Genomic DNA, 14700 nt, shown 5'->3' with positions numbered 1-14700 from the left:
GCATGTCTTTATCCTCACCTTGCAACCCACTGTCCAGAGTGTGGGTATTGCTAATGGCACTTGCCCTCACAAACTCTTTCCTGGGCTCCCGCTGGCCACTGTTGCTGCTACCGCCTGCTCTCTGCTGCTGCATCCTTCAACCCCTCTCCATTTTGCAGCAACCTCTGGCAGGGCGCAGCATATTTTCTTTTTTGAATGATCATCTCAACCCATACCAGAAAGTCCAAATACCAACTGGATGTTAAATAAAAATCTGTCTTGAAATGTTGGTTTAATCATGTCAAGATTCATCTGATTTCTTGAAACTGATGTCAGTATGCAGCATAAGACGTAGCCCTTTTCTTTCTAAATCATTCTTTGCTGAATGAATGATATTAAAAAAGATTGTGCGTCTATCAGGCTCCTTTCTGTCTGCTGTATTCCCTTAACTGTTCTGAGCCAAGGGAAAATGTGCAAGGTTGGTAGGCAATCTATGGCAATCAAACCACATTCCTCTTCTTTTCTTGAAGGAAAGAGAAAATAAGACAAATTGCTTCAGCGTAGTTCAGAAATTCTCTCCTGAGTTGACAATTTAGATTGAAAAATATTCTATAATAAACAGGTGATACGATGGACTAATTTTTGCCAGCTCTACTCTGGCTATAACTGAATTTTACTGTGCATCAACCTCTGATGATTTTCCTACTGAGACAGCCTTTTTAAAAATGAAGTGTCAACTTCAAAAAACAAAGTGCAGCCTGTGGCTCAGAAACATGCTGATTCTTGGAGGCTGTGAGAGTGTTCTAGGAAAATATGTGCTTTCCCAGCTCTGTTCTTTGATAGGTGTCTGCTGTTGAGCACTGGAGGAGACAGGATAGTGAGCTAGGTGTTGCATCTTTGGTCTGAGCCAATGCAGCAGTTCTTATATCTCCACTCTCTTGAGCAATTAAGTGAACCTGCTTAAGACTAAAAGGTTTCTAAATGTATTTGTAAGTTGTTTGATTGTTATCATTGAGATAGCTTGGACCTAAAGTCCCTCTCTTCAGTGAGGATACAAAAATCTGGCCATGAGCAAGTGGAGATTTGGAATAAAATTCCAATGTATGGCATGTAAAGCAATATTTGCAGTGCCAGAGTAGTGAGAAAACTCTTTCACTAGCACTTCTGATCAGTTCTGCAGCCTTTAGGCACACGAGGGGAAATGCTCTATAACAATCAAAGCAGATCTCCATCACTCTGAATTAGCATTATTCTCAGAAATTGTATTCATGCTGGTGTGATTCCTGCAGGTGGAGTGGGTGTCCAATATGCAGTAAGTATTTCCAGTGCAGACTGGAGAAATTTGCCCATGGACTGTGCAACAAAGAATCCACATTTGAATGAAAATACAGCATTTTGTTATGATATTCTGGAGAATAGAAGCCTTAGAAATAAGGACAGAAATGGCAAAAACAGAGCCAAGCAGATATTATCAAAATTGTGTTTGTATGGCTGTTTTTTGGAGAAAATATGCCCATTAGAGAGAGATGGTTTGATGCTGAGCTTACTTAACGCTGGCTTCATATTACTGCAATACTGACTTTGGTAAGAGTAAATCTTACAATGTATCAATACAGTACAGATCAGAGTCGAGTGCCGTGTTGTCATTTGTGGTGGTGCAGTTGTGCAAGAGCTGTGCCTGATGAATGTTACTTCCTTCACAGGACTAGTGAAGACTGGTGGAGAGTTCATAAAGCTCGAAATTTTATATATATTATATAAAAAATAATCCTACAAGGTTTGTGGAAGGCATTTGATTTCCTCCATGTATCAACTATCTCCATGTCTAAAGAAGAAAGAGATACTGGTCATGGTACTCATTACAGAGAGACAATCAGTTTTCAGGGCATATTATAATTTCAGTATTTTCTTCACAAATGTATGTCCTGTGCTGTGCTTTGTTGTAACATGCTGGCAGTTTCAATAAGAACAAAGAAATAGTTTCAGTAAGGATTGGTTTATGGGTTTGGTGACATACCAAACTTGTTTGGGTTTTTTTGAAAGTTCTTTTTTAATGTATTGTATATTGCAAAATGTAAAAGCAATCTGTTCCTTGTTACCATACCTGTGCGTTGTTATCAGTTGGGTGGGTTAATATCTAATCCCATAAAAAGAATGCACATTGTTTATTTGTGCTCCAAAACAATAGAGACTATCTTCATGCTATTTGTTTTCTCGCTCTCCCAGCTCAGCTAAAACCCAGGGAATTTTATTTATTCTATTTAAGTCACTTTAAGAGCAAAATGATAAGCGTTTAAATGACTTAGGACTGGCCACTTCTGTGCTGGCATGTGGAGGGGCTCAGGTATGTAACTGGAAAAGTAAAGAGACGATCTGACGTCTTCCCAGTGGATTTCTGCTTTCCCCTCTTTAGCTGCTTTCCCCTATTTATTCCCAACTGTAAGGTATAAAGACCCTGTGGAGACATTCAGTGAAGCACGGACCAGTGAGACAGTTATTCCCTGCGATGTCGAAGCTGCTTGCATCAGCCATGTCAGTTTGATTTGCATTACACAAATGAGCCAAGCCTGCATTTTATATACCACTACTCATTGATAGGCTAAATTGCCATTAGTCCTCAGGAGCTGTGCTTGTGTTTGCTTTCCCAGGTGTACCTAGGGTCTCTCTGTTGTCCAAAGGGACGGCAGTTGGGGCTGCTGACAGCAAAGAGACTGGTTTCCTTGCTGTGGAAAGTAGCATACGTGGGATGTCCCACAGCCTGGGACATGCCAGACCCAGTATGGAATAAAGGTGCATTACACCTAAGCCTGGAAACTTGGTGGCATCCCTGGATCCTCTCGGTGCTATCCCTGAGAGCTGAAAGCAAGTGAAAAACCAACCAACCAACCAACCAACCAACCAACCAACCCATCCAGATGGCCTGGAATTGGGTAGTGGTGATGGTCTTTTTTCCTTGTTGGTAAATACCTACCTTTGTTGTTGTTGCTGTTGTTGAGTTAATGAATGTCAATTAAACATTTGTTGGGAAGGATTTACCAGGGCCAGGATAAGATTTCTGGTCAAATCCAGAAAGGGAGTCCTTTTCTGTCACTCTGGCTTGCCAATAGCTGAGTGGTAGACTCATGGGTCACTCGTGAGATCCTTAACCTATTGGTTACTCCAGCCCTACCTCTAACGCCACCCCTTAACCTATTGTCAATTTTTCTCTTTCTTTTTACTTCATGAAAAATTTGGCAGATCTCAGTTTTGGTCTGATGCAGAATGAAAACACATTTTGAAACTTTGAAATGTATCAGGAATTAATTCTTGTATTCCAGGGACTTTGGCGAGGGCCAGACCACCAGTGCTCACTGTCTGCTTAATAGTAAGAGGCAGTAAAATGTAGAATCCAGGCAGCTCATGATGGTCCTACAAGTTTTCAAGATGTTCACATTAGATTATAGCACAAAAGAGTGGTAATCTTGTTAAATTAGCTGTAATTGCAAATTCCAACCTTTTTCCTATGCTTACAGCATAATCTCAGTTTAGCTTGAATCCAACTTCCTTTGCCATTAAAGGTTTTTAATTTATTTTAGATGGAGTACAAAATAAATGCATACAAAGCTTTGGCAATACTGTACATTGATCATAATCCATTCTTTAATTGCACAATTTCTAGACAACACTTTAAGGCCATCATTTAGCTGAGAACAAAGATTTGCAATTCCATTTTTTTAAAAAGAGTCAAGAAAGGAAAATGGAGAAAGGAAAAAACCAGAAACAACAAGATGAACTCAGACTGATTCATCCTGGATGATCACTATCTATTTCTTCTCTCTTCGTGGGAATTCAGCCGAACACTAACTCTCACTCAGATTGACCGATTTAGCAAAACCAGTTAACATTTCACAGCAGCCCTCCTCCATTGTTTTGCTAGTGAAAAAGCCAGGCAGCTACAAGTGACTGTGGGCTTCTTGTCACAGTTTGTTAAAAATACGAAGATGACTATCTTTTAGGTAGTTCTTTCATTTTAAATGGAGAAACAGGCTCAGTAGCAAGGAAACCCTATACGTTCTCCTCACCACAGGGCAGGTCTCTCGGACTCCTTAATTGGCATGTGTTTTAGTTCTTAAGGATTTACTGCACTTTCTCAAAGGAGTTGAAAGCAGTAGGACTGCAAGGCCCAGACTGCTAGACCATGCTGAAGAACGTATTCAGACAGAGGAGGAAACTTGCAGTGCCTTCCTGAGCATACACCTGGTTGTTGCCCAATCTAATCCTTAAATTCGAACTTCCTCATGAAGCTTTCGGAAAGAAAAGGAGAGTTTCTGCTGCCAGCTATATGAGGGCTTAGGGCCCATTCTGACTGCCCAGTATATTGACAAAACCCGAGAAAGAGCAAAATCTGATATTTTTCATTCATCTTTGGATGATTTCGTGGTGTTACTGGTCACTGAAAGGCTCTTCGTAGCCTTCTGTTCTAGCACTAAAAATAGATCATGCATCATTTCATGGGAATAGTATTTAATCAATTCATTAATATCATATTTAAACTTCTCTTTTATTTACAGGAGTGGTGGAAATCGGCATGTGCATAGGCTCTTGCCCGCAGAGGTGGAGTCCATGAGAGATGTCCTGGCACATAATCTATACCAAGTGCGACAAAGGGTGCGTAAGCCACCCGCTATCGCGCGCTATTTGCAGTCTGAAAGCTCTTGTTTGCCCTCCCCGTGCCACAGCCGGGGCGGGTGGTGGTGCCAGGACCGGCCCTGGGGTCGGTGCGAGACCTGGGCCTGCAGCTGCTCCAAGCCCGGAGCTGCACAGGGAAGGGAAGAAAGGGAAGGAGCCCTGGCTCAGGGCTCGCTGCCGGCTGGAAAAAAAAGGAAAGCAGGTTTTTTCCGTCAGCTTTTCACAGCAAAAAGCCAGGAAAATCTGTGACTGAGCTGTAGAGGTCAGGCTTCCCTCGCTGCACAGCTCCCTGTGACTCAGAAACCGCTTTCCATGGGCTGCCAAACTTCCCCGGGAGGATCTGAGGTGCCAGGTCCTCTCCCTGGGGGCCCGCGGTGGAGGCCGGCTGGCGGGGCGGCCTGCGTGCCCCCGCGGCCGCCCGGGGCTGCGGCCTGGACGGGCGCTGGGCGGCCGGCTGCCCGGCAGCCGGGGAGGGATGCAGGGCTTCGTGGGAGGCGGCGGGCTGGCAGGCCGCCAGCAGCAGTGAAACTCCTCTGTGGAGGCGGGTGGACCGGTGGCGGTAAACATTGCGTAGCCCAAAAGCAGCTGAGAGTCAGGCTGGTAAACCCTCGGTCTGCGTGGGAGCAACAGTTTACCCTCGCCACAGGAGGAGAGAGGAAAAAAAAAAGAATTCCACTTCCTCTGGAGCTTTACTGTACACATTTGGGGTTTTTTCCCCCATAAAGTGGGGGTGATAATACCACCGTAGGGGTTTGGCTTGAAGAAATCTGTACTGATTCTGATGCAGCCCAGTGTATAATAATCCAATCTCGGGCCCAGAATATACAGCTGAGTGATCTCCTACAGCAATGAGTGGCAGAGGATATATTGCAGTAACCTTGAAATTACGCAGATAAACGGGACTAACTCGTGTAGCACACATTTACTAGAAAATGCTAGGCCCTGCTCATTTAAATGTGTCATTACTAATATGATATTAATTCCTAATATTGTTTGATTTGCCATGGCCAATTATCCTTATGATATTAATTTCTTATCTTACCAGCAACGATTTGCATATATGGCTGCCTCTTAGATTACTGAAATGAACTCTCTCTCTTCAAAATCAATTACAGTAATGACCATTTGTGCCAGTCACTTCCTATGTGGTATTGAGAACTGTGTGCTTTTGGAAATTAAAGATTGGAAGGAAAATAATGCCAGTTCTAACACTTCACTTTCAACTCTGAAGGCCTGGTGATGCTCTGGCTCACCAGACCAACTTCACAAGGACCCTTGCAAGTGAGACTGAGATCAGATTCTGCTTTTTAAGAGGGTTTATAAGCTTAAGGGAATTTTTCTCTCTAAGGCAGCTAATTATTTCCCTTATTTCACAAGGTGTATGCAATAAATTAAAAAACTTGTCCTGAAAGATGCTGAGTTTTAGGGTAATGTTAAGGTGTAGTTTGTCCAAGTATGGAAAGGAAACCCAGCTGTGCATCTCATTCTGGAGATGTACTCTTCTTACCATAGTCTTTTGCTCCAGGGTACATCTGCAACTTGCTCCTGGCTCAGTAATATTAGTACCAAGGCTCAGTGGTGGGTTAACCAGCTGTCTCTTTCTCGGGACCTACCGCAGATCTGTAGCTCCCAATTGCGTGATCACGAAGAGGGCTGACAAAGGGAGGGCAAGCCCAGAGACGTTGCCAGCCTTGTGTAGGTGGGTATATTTTTATGGTACACTTCGAGCAGGCATGAGTCTATCAAAAATGGCACCAAAACGTAGCCCTTGAGGTCTGAGACTTACAGCTGTGTTCGCACTTCCTCCCATCTTGCTCTGCAGGAGTGAGGTTAGTGTGAGGCTGCATTTTTCCATGTAATACCAAAGAGAGCTGTGGTGAGTCAGGTGTCCCCTTGGCCCTGTGATCAACCAGACTGCGCAAGGTCATTAGCATTGCAAGTGCAAAGAGAATCAACAGGGTGCATTTTCTGTTTCAGGCACCAACATACAGCCGACACAACTTGCCTGCCAACACAAATGAGAAACAAGCCCAAGAAATCCTCATCCGTCGGCAGCACAGCCTGAGGCAGAGTTGCAGGAAGGGCAACAGCTTACCTTGGGGAGGACCGGTACCTGTTATGTAAACTACTATTTGTGTAAAAAATGCCTCTGCTTCTCTGTAAATAAGGAAAGAGACACACATTTTTATATGCTTTTTGCAATAATTAAAATGGATACTTTACCCAATGTCCTCATGTAGTACCTAAGAAGAAAGAGCTTCACTTAACATGTGGACAGCAACATTTTTATGTTCTACCTTTATACATTGGTCAGAAATCAGCTACTAAGTAGTAGTAGTAGTAAAATAATGTAACTTACATTGTTTTGGCCTGTGCAAAACATAGTATAATCACAGCTGTGTGAATTTGTGGATTCACAAAAGGCCTGATGCAAAGCCCTTGACACCTGGCACTGACAGTTTGGGCTCTCGATCAGTAAGAGTAAGATTTTTCTGACCAAATGTAGGCATTGGATAGCATAGACATTTATAGGTGAGATAATCACAGTTAAGGAAGAGAAATAAGTTCTTGCTGGGTATATTAATTTTATTTGAAGTTGTCACCTGAAATCGGAAAGGCGCATCTTAGAAGAACATATTTCTTTCCACTGTCTGCAGAAAAAAACTAGGGCTATTATATCAGACACAGACATTTTCACTGGAGCTGATGTTGAGTTCAACCCATCCAAGCCAAGCACTGATCTTATTCACACTGCTCTAAATTTGGCTGTAAAGGTGCAGGGGCACAGCAGAAAAAGCATATAACTATCCCACCCAATAAGTACAAATTGTGGAGGCAATCATGGGCACTGAACACATTTCTGTCTCCATACACAGGCTAGTACCACGGGCATACGCTACCTCTCTTTGCCTCAGGGCCCCAGCCAGCCTACTAGACGAAGAGCCAGGCGTGTTACTTTTACAGGTAATGGAAGTGCTTTACTCTGTATTCTACTGCAGCAGTGAAAGAAACTTGGCCAGTTGCTCAGTGGATTTAACAATACTAAATGAATACTCCCATGGAAGTCCCTGGCCTCTTTAAATGAGCTACACCCTTCTCTCCTATCTTTTTTATCTCTGTTGTTTATATGGTCATTACTGCTGCAGTTTCTATCTCGTTCCAGCACCACCTAGTTTTCTCTTTTTCCCTGTTGCACAAATTATTCCAGTGATTCCTGCAGTTTGGCCTGGCCATGAGGGCATCCATGTAAGCCGGAGAAAGCAAATTATCTTCCCTGCAGCCCCACAGACACAATTGCATGCAAAATTGTTAGAAGTTGCTGAACCCATAGCCCAGTCGAAGCAAGGCTGCTGCAGCTCCATGCCCCCAGGTCCCACCGGTAGCAAGGCTGAGCAAGTATTTCTAACAGGCACCCCCTTGCACTGTAATTCAGTGTACAGCCAGACACACAGAGCAGCACAGATAGGGCACAGCACTTATGCAAATGCAAACTGCACCAACAGCCTCATCCTGGTCCCCTCTCTGGCTGCTCAGGACAATAGCCTGTTAGTGGAAAATTGTATATACATACCTGCTATCTGAATCCCCCGGTAGCTGGCCTTAGACACACACTCTGCCCAGTAGCTGGCCCTGGACCCTCTGTCTCCCCAGTTGGTGGCACTTGGGCATGTGAGCCCCTGGGGACACAGCCCCATGGCAGCTGCTGGTACTCAGAACTACACACATGTGCGTGCACACACACAGACACACACACACACACACACAGATGCTCTTCCACCCCACCCCATGCACTGTAGATCCCTCCAGCAGCTGGCCTTGGACACCTGGTCTTCCCCATAGTGGGATCCTGGATCCCCTGGTCTCCCCTTCCTCACATACAGGGACACACATGTGAAAACAGGTCTTTCTGGTACCTGCTCTGGATTATAGCCTTACCAGTAGCCAACCACAGACGCCATGGTCTCTTCAGTCACTGGTCTAGACCTCCTGCCCCTCCAGTAGTCAACTCACAGACATTCTGCTCTCCCCAGCATCTGTCCCAGACTCACGATTGCTCCCACAGTTGGTTCCCAAGCCTCTTATCCTGCTCAATGGCTACTCTGGCTTGGTGATTGCTGGTGACTTCACATTGACATACGTACCCACACAATATGCATGCACCCCAGTCCCTCCAGCTGCTGGCTGACCTCCACACACACAGGTACGCTGTATAGGGAGCTGCTCACCCAGGAAAATAGTCAGAAGTGGAGTTTAATGAGAAAACAGGAGAGACTGTGCTGATCAGGCACAGGGCATTGCCATACACATATACTGACCAGCCCCTTTTTTCATGTGAGCAGCCCTTTTTATCCCCTTCTTTCTCTGTTTTCCTGCACTTTTTCCTCCCCAGTTACCAGATCCCTTCCTTTCCCTCCCTTTGGTTCCTGCACTAAACATCCCATCATAAGTCCTGTATGATCCCAAAATGCTCTCCCCAGACATCCCAATAATGAGCCCTGTACCCTGCCACACCTCACTCTATGAGGTACCCTAGGGAGAGCCCCTCTGTTGGCTCATCGTGGTGGGTCTCACCCTGCCCATGGAGTTGATCACACTCATGATGGATCAGGACAGGGGCTCAGGATCATTCCTCTGACTGGGGTATTGGGGGCTCCCCCGCCTGCCCTTGTGCCTTGAGGCTCCTCTGTGTTTGTGGAGATGAGCCTCTAATCACATAACCCAACAAAAAATCCTGGCAGAATCTGTCCCCAAGCAGCTGGTCTCTTCTCCCCTTTCCCCAGCTTGCTCTCTATGAACATTTCTTTAATAATACTGGTATCACTCAGGTTATCATATGTACGCAGTAAAATGCAGACCCATCTCCCCTTACACTCTAAGTAAGGAGACAAAGGTCAGGGATGGAGCAACACTGAATTGCCCACAGAAACACAGCAGGACAGTGTCAGGGAAAACATAGAATTTAGGATACCTGAATGTTCATCATTGTCTCCATCTGCAATCTCCCTAACTCATTTCTGCGTTTATTTATGTGAACCTGAAATGCATTTGTGTTCCTTAGAAAAATTCCTTTGTATTTCTGGCAAAATTAGCTATAGTGATTGAAACCATATTTTTAATCTTCATCTTTGTATCAAAAACTTGGACAACAACGTTTGTTTCCTGCAGGTGCAAAATTATTTTCTTTCTTCCCTTTCTGTTTTACTCTGAAAGAGATGAAAACAAAAGAGATCTGTGTAGGCAAACCATCCCCTTGGGGCTGGACACTCACATGTGATGGCAGCAGAACAGAAACCCATAGGATCTGTTCAGAGGGGAAAATCAAAGTTACTCAAGGGGATTTTTTTTTTTTTCCATACAGCTGATTCTTTTCTGTTCTGTTTGTCGGGACGTCATGGTGGGGGAACTTGTGTCTTTCTAAAAGACTTTAACTGTTCTACACAGCAGCCTCAGGCCTAAAAGCATTTCAGACACTTTCAAGTCCTGGTATAGCAGACAGGCACATTATTTCAGTGGTGAGAGGAGTAAATCCTGAGGCAGTGACTGCAGGTACATTTTTACTAATAGCTAGGCCTGAATTTGAGCCCTGCCTTGTGATCTATCCAAATAATTAGACTTCTTGGTCGAGCTTCTGGCCCCAGCTTAGGTCCATTGCGTAGCTATTCTCACCATTTTAAATGTCTGCAGCAGGAGGAAGCCACCCTAAACTCCTCTCATATACTGTGTTAGGATGTGATGAATTGCACTTGGGAACCGAGAAGAGAAATACTCGGTATGTAGGAAATTAGAATGACAACCTCATATATGAACATATGCATTTACAGAGATAAATGCCACCTCTTCTGTCTATGCCTGGAAGCCCTCCTGGAATAAGCATCCTCCTGCAACCTTGGTTTACCCTTTATATATAGCATGTGCAGAAGGTTTAGTAACTAAGAGGTCAGAAATGACCACAAATAGATCCTTAAGCCACCTATCAGCTCTTTCTGCCACTCATAAAAATGCATGATTTCTTTGACAGTATTTTTATCTTTTGACATTCATAATTTGTAACAGTGATGCCCCCAAAGGGCTAAGTAGAAGCCCTTCAAATCTGACAATACCTATCCTATTTTATTGCTCATGGTGTGGTACGCCCACATGGCCTAACAGAAGCAGGTTTGCTGTTAAACAAATCTGTGTCCCTGTTCAGTGGAGGTAAGTGCTGGTGCATGTGCTCTTACCTTGTGCCAACTGTGAAGTAAACATTAGCTTAAAATAATTTAATAGTTATTAAGCTGCAATAACTTGATAAATTTTGATTGTGTGACTATACCAAACACATGTCTGCTTTAACCGGTCTAATTTTATTATTCATGGACCTTTGTGTTTACGTCCCAAAACCTTCTAACTTGTTATGAGCTTTTTCTTAAATTAACTAATTTGCTAGTGCATAGTCAGACTGCAAGTGGCTTTAAGAACAATAAAAAAGTATATTGTGGAAACTCAACAGAATGAGAGAGCCAGTTATTGGCCTACTGCAGGCAAATTTTTATTGTGTACTTGTGGCAAAGAAAGCTGGTAGGAGCAGGTCTGACACACCCAATGTAATCAAAGTGCCCTAGAGTCAAACTCCTAGTTTCAGGTGAAACTGTTTTCTTCCCAGTTGTTAATCACAGGTGACTAGTAAACTTGATTTTCAGTGGCACTAGAGTCTTCTCCTTGGTCAATTTCTGTCTTCTGCTGTGGGTTTCACAATGCTTTTCAACCATGGTGCTAGGTATACTTGTGAAATTTGTAGAAAATTGGAAGCTACATAAAGGAGCACTCTTGCCCTGTGAAGGCATTGAGCAGCTCTGTGAGGCACTAAAACATATCCAAATGTGCTTATTCGATGGGTTTTCAAGGGAGAGGCAAGATCAAAAAAAATCTTTTAAACATCAGCTTTGGGACGAAAATAAAAATTTCGGGTTATTTTTAGTTCTTGACTGCTCTCTTGTTCTATAGCAATTATTTAAAGTGCTTCAGTTCCAGGGTTTAAAACCGTAATGCTATATCGTATTGAATACCCTTTAACTGTCCTTGCTAATACCATGGTGTTTCTCTTTTCTCTTCTTCAAAATATGAATTCTTTATCTGCTTTCCTTCAGATCACCACAGAAGTGTCTCTGATGCTGCCCACCCGGTAATGTTCAGACCCCAGCCCCGACTACGTCCACTCGAAGCAAAGCACCGCCGGGAAGAGCTGATTCCAATGACATGCTTGGATAGACGAGCGGGCCCACCCGAACTGTCAGGTCGAAGAGGAAATTCAATCAGCCAGCATCGTTTCACCAGAGCAGACAATCTAGCTCTAATGCCAAAGTCTCGATTCACTGTGGGAGAAGTAGAGGCGTATGAGTCAGAAGAAGAGACAGAAAGGATGGCACCAGCCAGGCCATTAGCCATATGAGGAGCAGAGAAGAGCAATGTTTGCATCTCTAGGGCCCTTTGTGCACTGCTCCAGAGAAAATAACAAAGCTCTTATATGAAGCAAACCACAATTTTCCTTTTGGGACCAGTGCACTTCTTCTCGTATCACTTTCAAGTGCTGTATCAAGGTACTTACTGGCTTGGAGAAGACTGAAATTCTTCTATGGTTATATCAAGCTTTCTTTCCAAGAAAACACTGCAGGAAAGAGGGGAACATGATCTTTGTAGAGGTTTGGACATGGATTTAAATGACAATAGTTGGGCACATGCATTGCTATGTGTGGAAGCTGATATTGCCTTCCTCTGTTCTGTACTATGACCTAAATCCAGAAGAAAGAAACACTGAAGGACATGCTTGAAACATGATTGGTAACTTCAACCAACTGTCTAGAGCTTTTGACCTCAGAGTATTTGAGATATTCCAGGAAAGAGTTAAAAAAAGAAAGGCATTTTTAGGGCACCTAAATGTCACTGAAGATGCCTAAAGGGGTACTTAAGTCAAAAGTATTCTTCAGTGGACACTTTCAGCACTTTGGAATCTCTTGGCATCTCAGGTTTTGGCTCTGCAAAAGTGCCTAAAGTCAGTTGCTGTGATGGTCCATAACTCCTGTTACTTCAACCAGTTTCAGCATGTAGACACCTATCACCCACCTACAGTTGTTTTGGATGAATAAAGGAGGCATCCTGGTACACACAAATCCAGAGAGGACTCTTCAGGCAGGGGTGCTGTCAGGATGCCTTTTATTTGCGAGTGTGGGATGGCAAGAATGTACACAATATTCTTGTGGTTCAGCACATGGGAGGCTTCATTGTGGAGCATCTAACCATTCCCTACTCCCACCTTGCCAGAGGGTGCCCAAATCAGTGGACTGCTCTGCACACTGAAGCTGGACCCGTACTGCAGATAGGGAGCAAGAAACTGGGACAATAGGTAAAGGGAGCCTAACTTTGTAGCCTGCTGGCTAGGATGAAAGAAGCGTCCTGTGTTTTGCTCCCAGGTTTTTGTAGGGTGTCTGCCTATCTGTTGTACAGAGAAGCATTTGCTAAAAAAAAAAGCAGAAGTAACCAGGGGGACGTGCACTGGAGCCTGTGACCTCCCAGCCTTCCTGCTGAGCTCCCTTCCAACTGGCTCCGTGCGACCGTGCTCCAGTCTCAATGGTGGGTCTCCCTAGTGGTGGGGGAAGCAAGAAGCTATGGTCTTGAGTAATTTTGGATAAAGTCTAAAATCCCAGATACCTAGTTCCTCTGATGGAGCTCTTTTCTGCAAAATGGAAGCAGCATTGCCACTGTCATCTGTGTCTTGAAACTGTAGGTGAGCTGATTTTATCCAAAGGGATGATTTGAGTCCAAAAGTCCATAAACCTACCCTTATAGCTGCACTAAACTCAAATGTACAGCTGAGAAATGCACCAAGTTCAGTCATGGTCTCTTCGAGTTTCCCTCTCTTTCCTCCACTCAGAGCTTGCTTAGCTGCACAACTCCAGGTCTGTAAATGCTACTGTAAGAGTCAGAGAGGTAAGAATTAGAGATAGCAGTGCCACCTTTATGTTTACCTTTTTTATATTACTGTTAAGCACTTGTATGTCCTGGTCCAGAAAATCTTTTAAGTGTAAGTTATGACTTCACATTTCTTCCAATGGATTTCTGATTCAGGACAGGTAGCATCTAAACTAACAAATTGGAAAAGTGCCACCAGAGGAAAATAATAAAAGCCCCTTTTGCCCTTTTCTCATGTTTACAGCTTTTATGTTTAGCAGGTCATAATGAATCATCTGTACTGAAATTGTACAAAGCTTTATGAAACTTAAGTTCTCTTTGCATTTCCTCATTGTGCCAGAGAAACTATACAACTTCCTTTTACGAAAGCAGTGGCACTTATTAAAAGAGGGTAGGATTTGGCTTTTATACCAACACTGAATGAGCAATGAAGTTCTGTACCTGAAAATCAACAAATCAACCCAGCTCCACCAAAAGAGGAAGTGCTCCATGTAGATTTTAAATAAAAGCTTTGTACCAGATCTTAATCCTATAGCAAGTAATATTGACATATCATAAACCTCAATGAAAACATTATTTTAAGAGAAAGAATTATCGTACAAAATCGGGTCTTAAGTTGCACTGCGAGCTACCCAGTTGCCATATGAAATTTAATTGAGGGCAAAATCAGTGCCTGTGTAACGTGGTCCTTAGGCCACAGAGCTGACATAGGTGCATGGAGTGGGGTGACAGAAGTGTGGGACCTGCTTCTGCACGGCAGAGTTGGGAGGGGGCAGGAGCTCCAAAATGGGCTGGTGGGCGATGTGAACTGGAGGCAATCCTTGAGGACAGCGATGAAGGGAAACCGGAAACCTGAGAGGAGGGTGAAGAAGGGATAGTGTCTCGTCTTCAAAGGGAGGCATAGGAGAGACTAAACAGAGAAATTACTGTGAGCTGCAAACTCGGCATTTCCTCTTTAAGAAGATTTAATCAACTTATTGCCTGGGGGAACTGGACAGATACGAACTGTATGAGATGAGGGAGGTTAATGGGATGTCTGGAGTGTCATGGAAAGGGACTAGACATACAACATGAAAAAGGAGTCTGTGCAATTTGGTCAGGGTATGT

General features: G+C 43.8%; 1 protein-coding gene across 1 annotated transcript in view; it reads left to right on the top strand.

The window, feature by feature from the left end:
• The window catches only part of SLC9A4 (solute carrier family 9 member A4), a gene marked incomplete at both ends in the record, with an annotated part of 38979 nt that extends 26903 nt beyond the window's left edge, over window positions 1-12076 (top strand). The window contains 4 exons of the mRNA XM_082334350.1: window positions 4530-4626; window positions 6625-6756; window positions 7524-7611; window positions 11775-12076. Of these exons, the coding sequence (XP_082190476.1) occupies window positions 4530-4626; window positions 6625-6756; window positions 7524-7611; window positions 11775-12076 (619 nt within the window). The remainder of the gene's footprint in view (window positions 1-4529; window positions 4627-6624; window positions 6757-7523; window positions 7612-11774) is intronic.
• Between the last annotated feature and the right edge of the window lie 2624 nt (window positions 12077-14700).

This window comes from Platalea leucorodia (assembly GCF_965183815.1).
Source record: "Platalea leucorodia genome assembly, chromosome: 2".
Lineage (NCBI taxonomy): Eukaryota > Metazoa > Chordata > Aves > Pelecaniformes > Threskiornithidae > Platalea > Platalea leucorodia.
The sequence above is the reverse complement of the archived record's forward strand: the minus strand, read 5'-3'. Positions and strand labels throughout refer to the sequence as shown.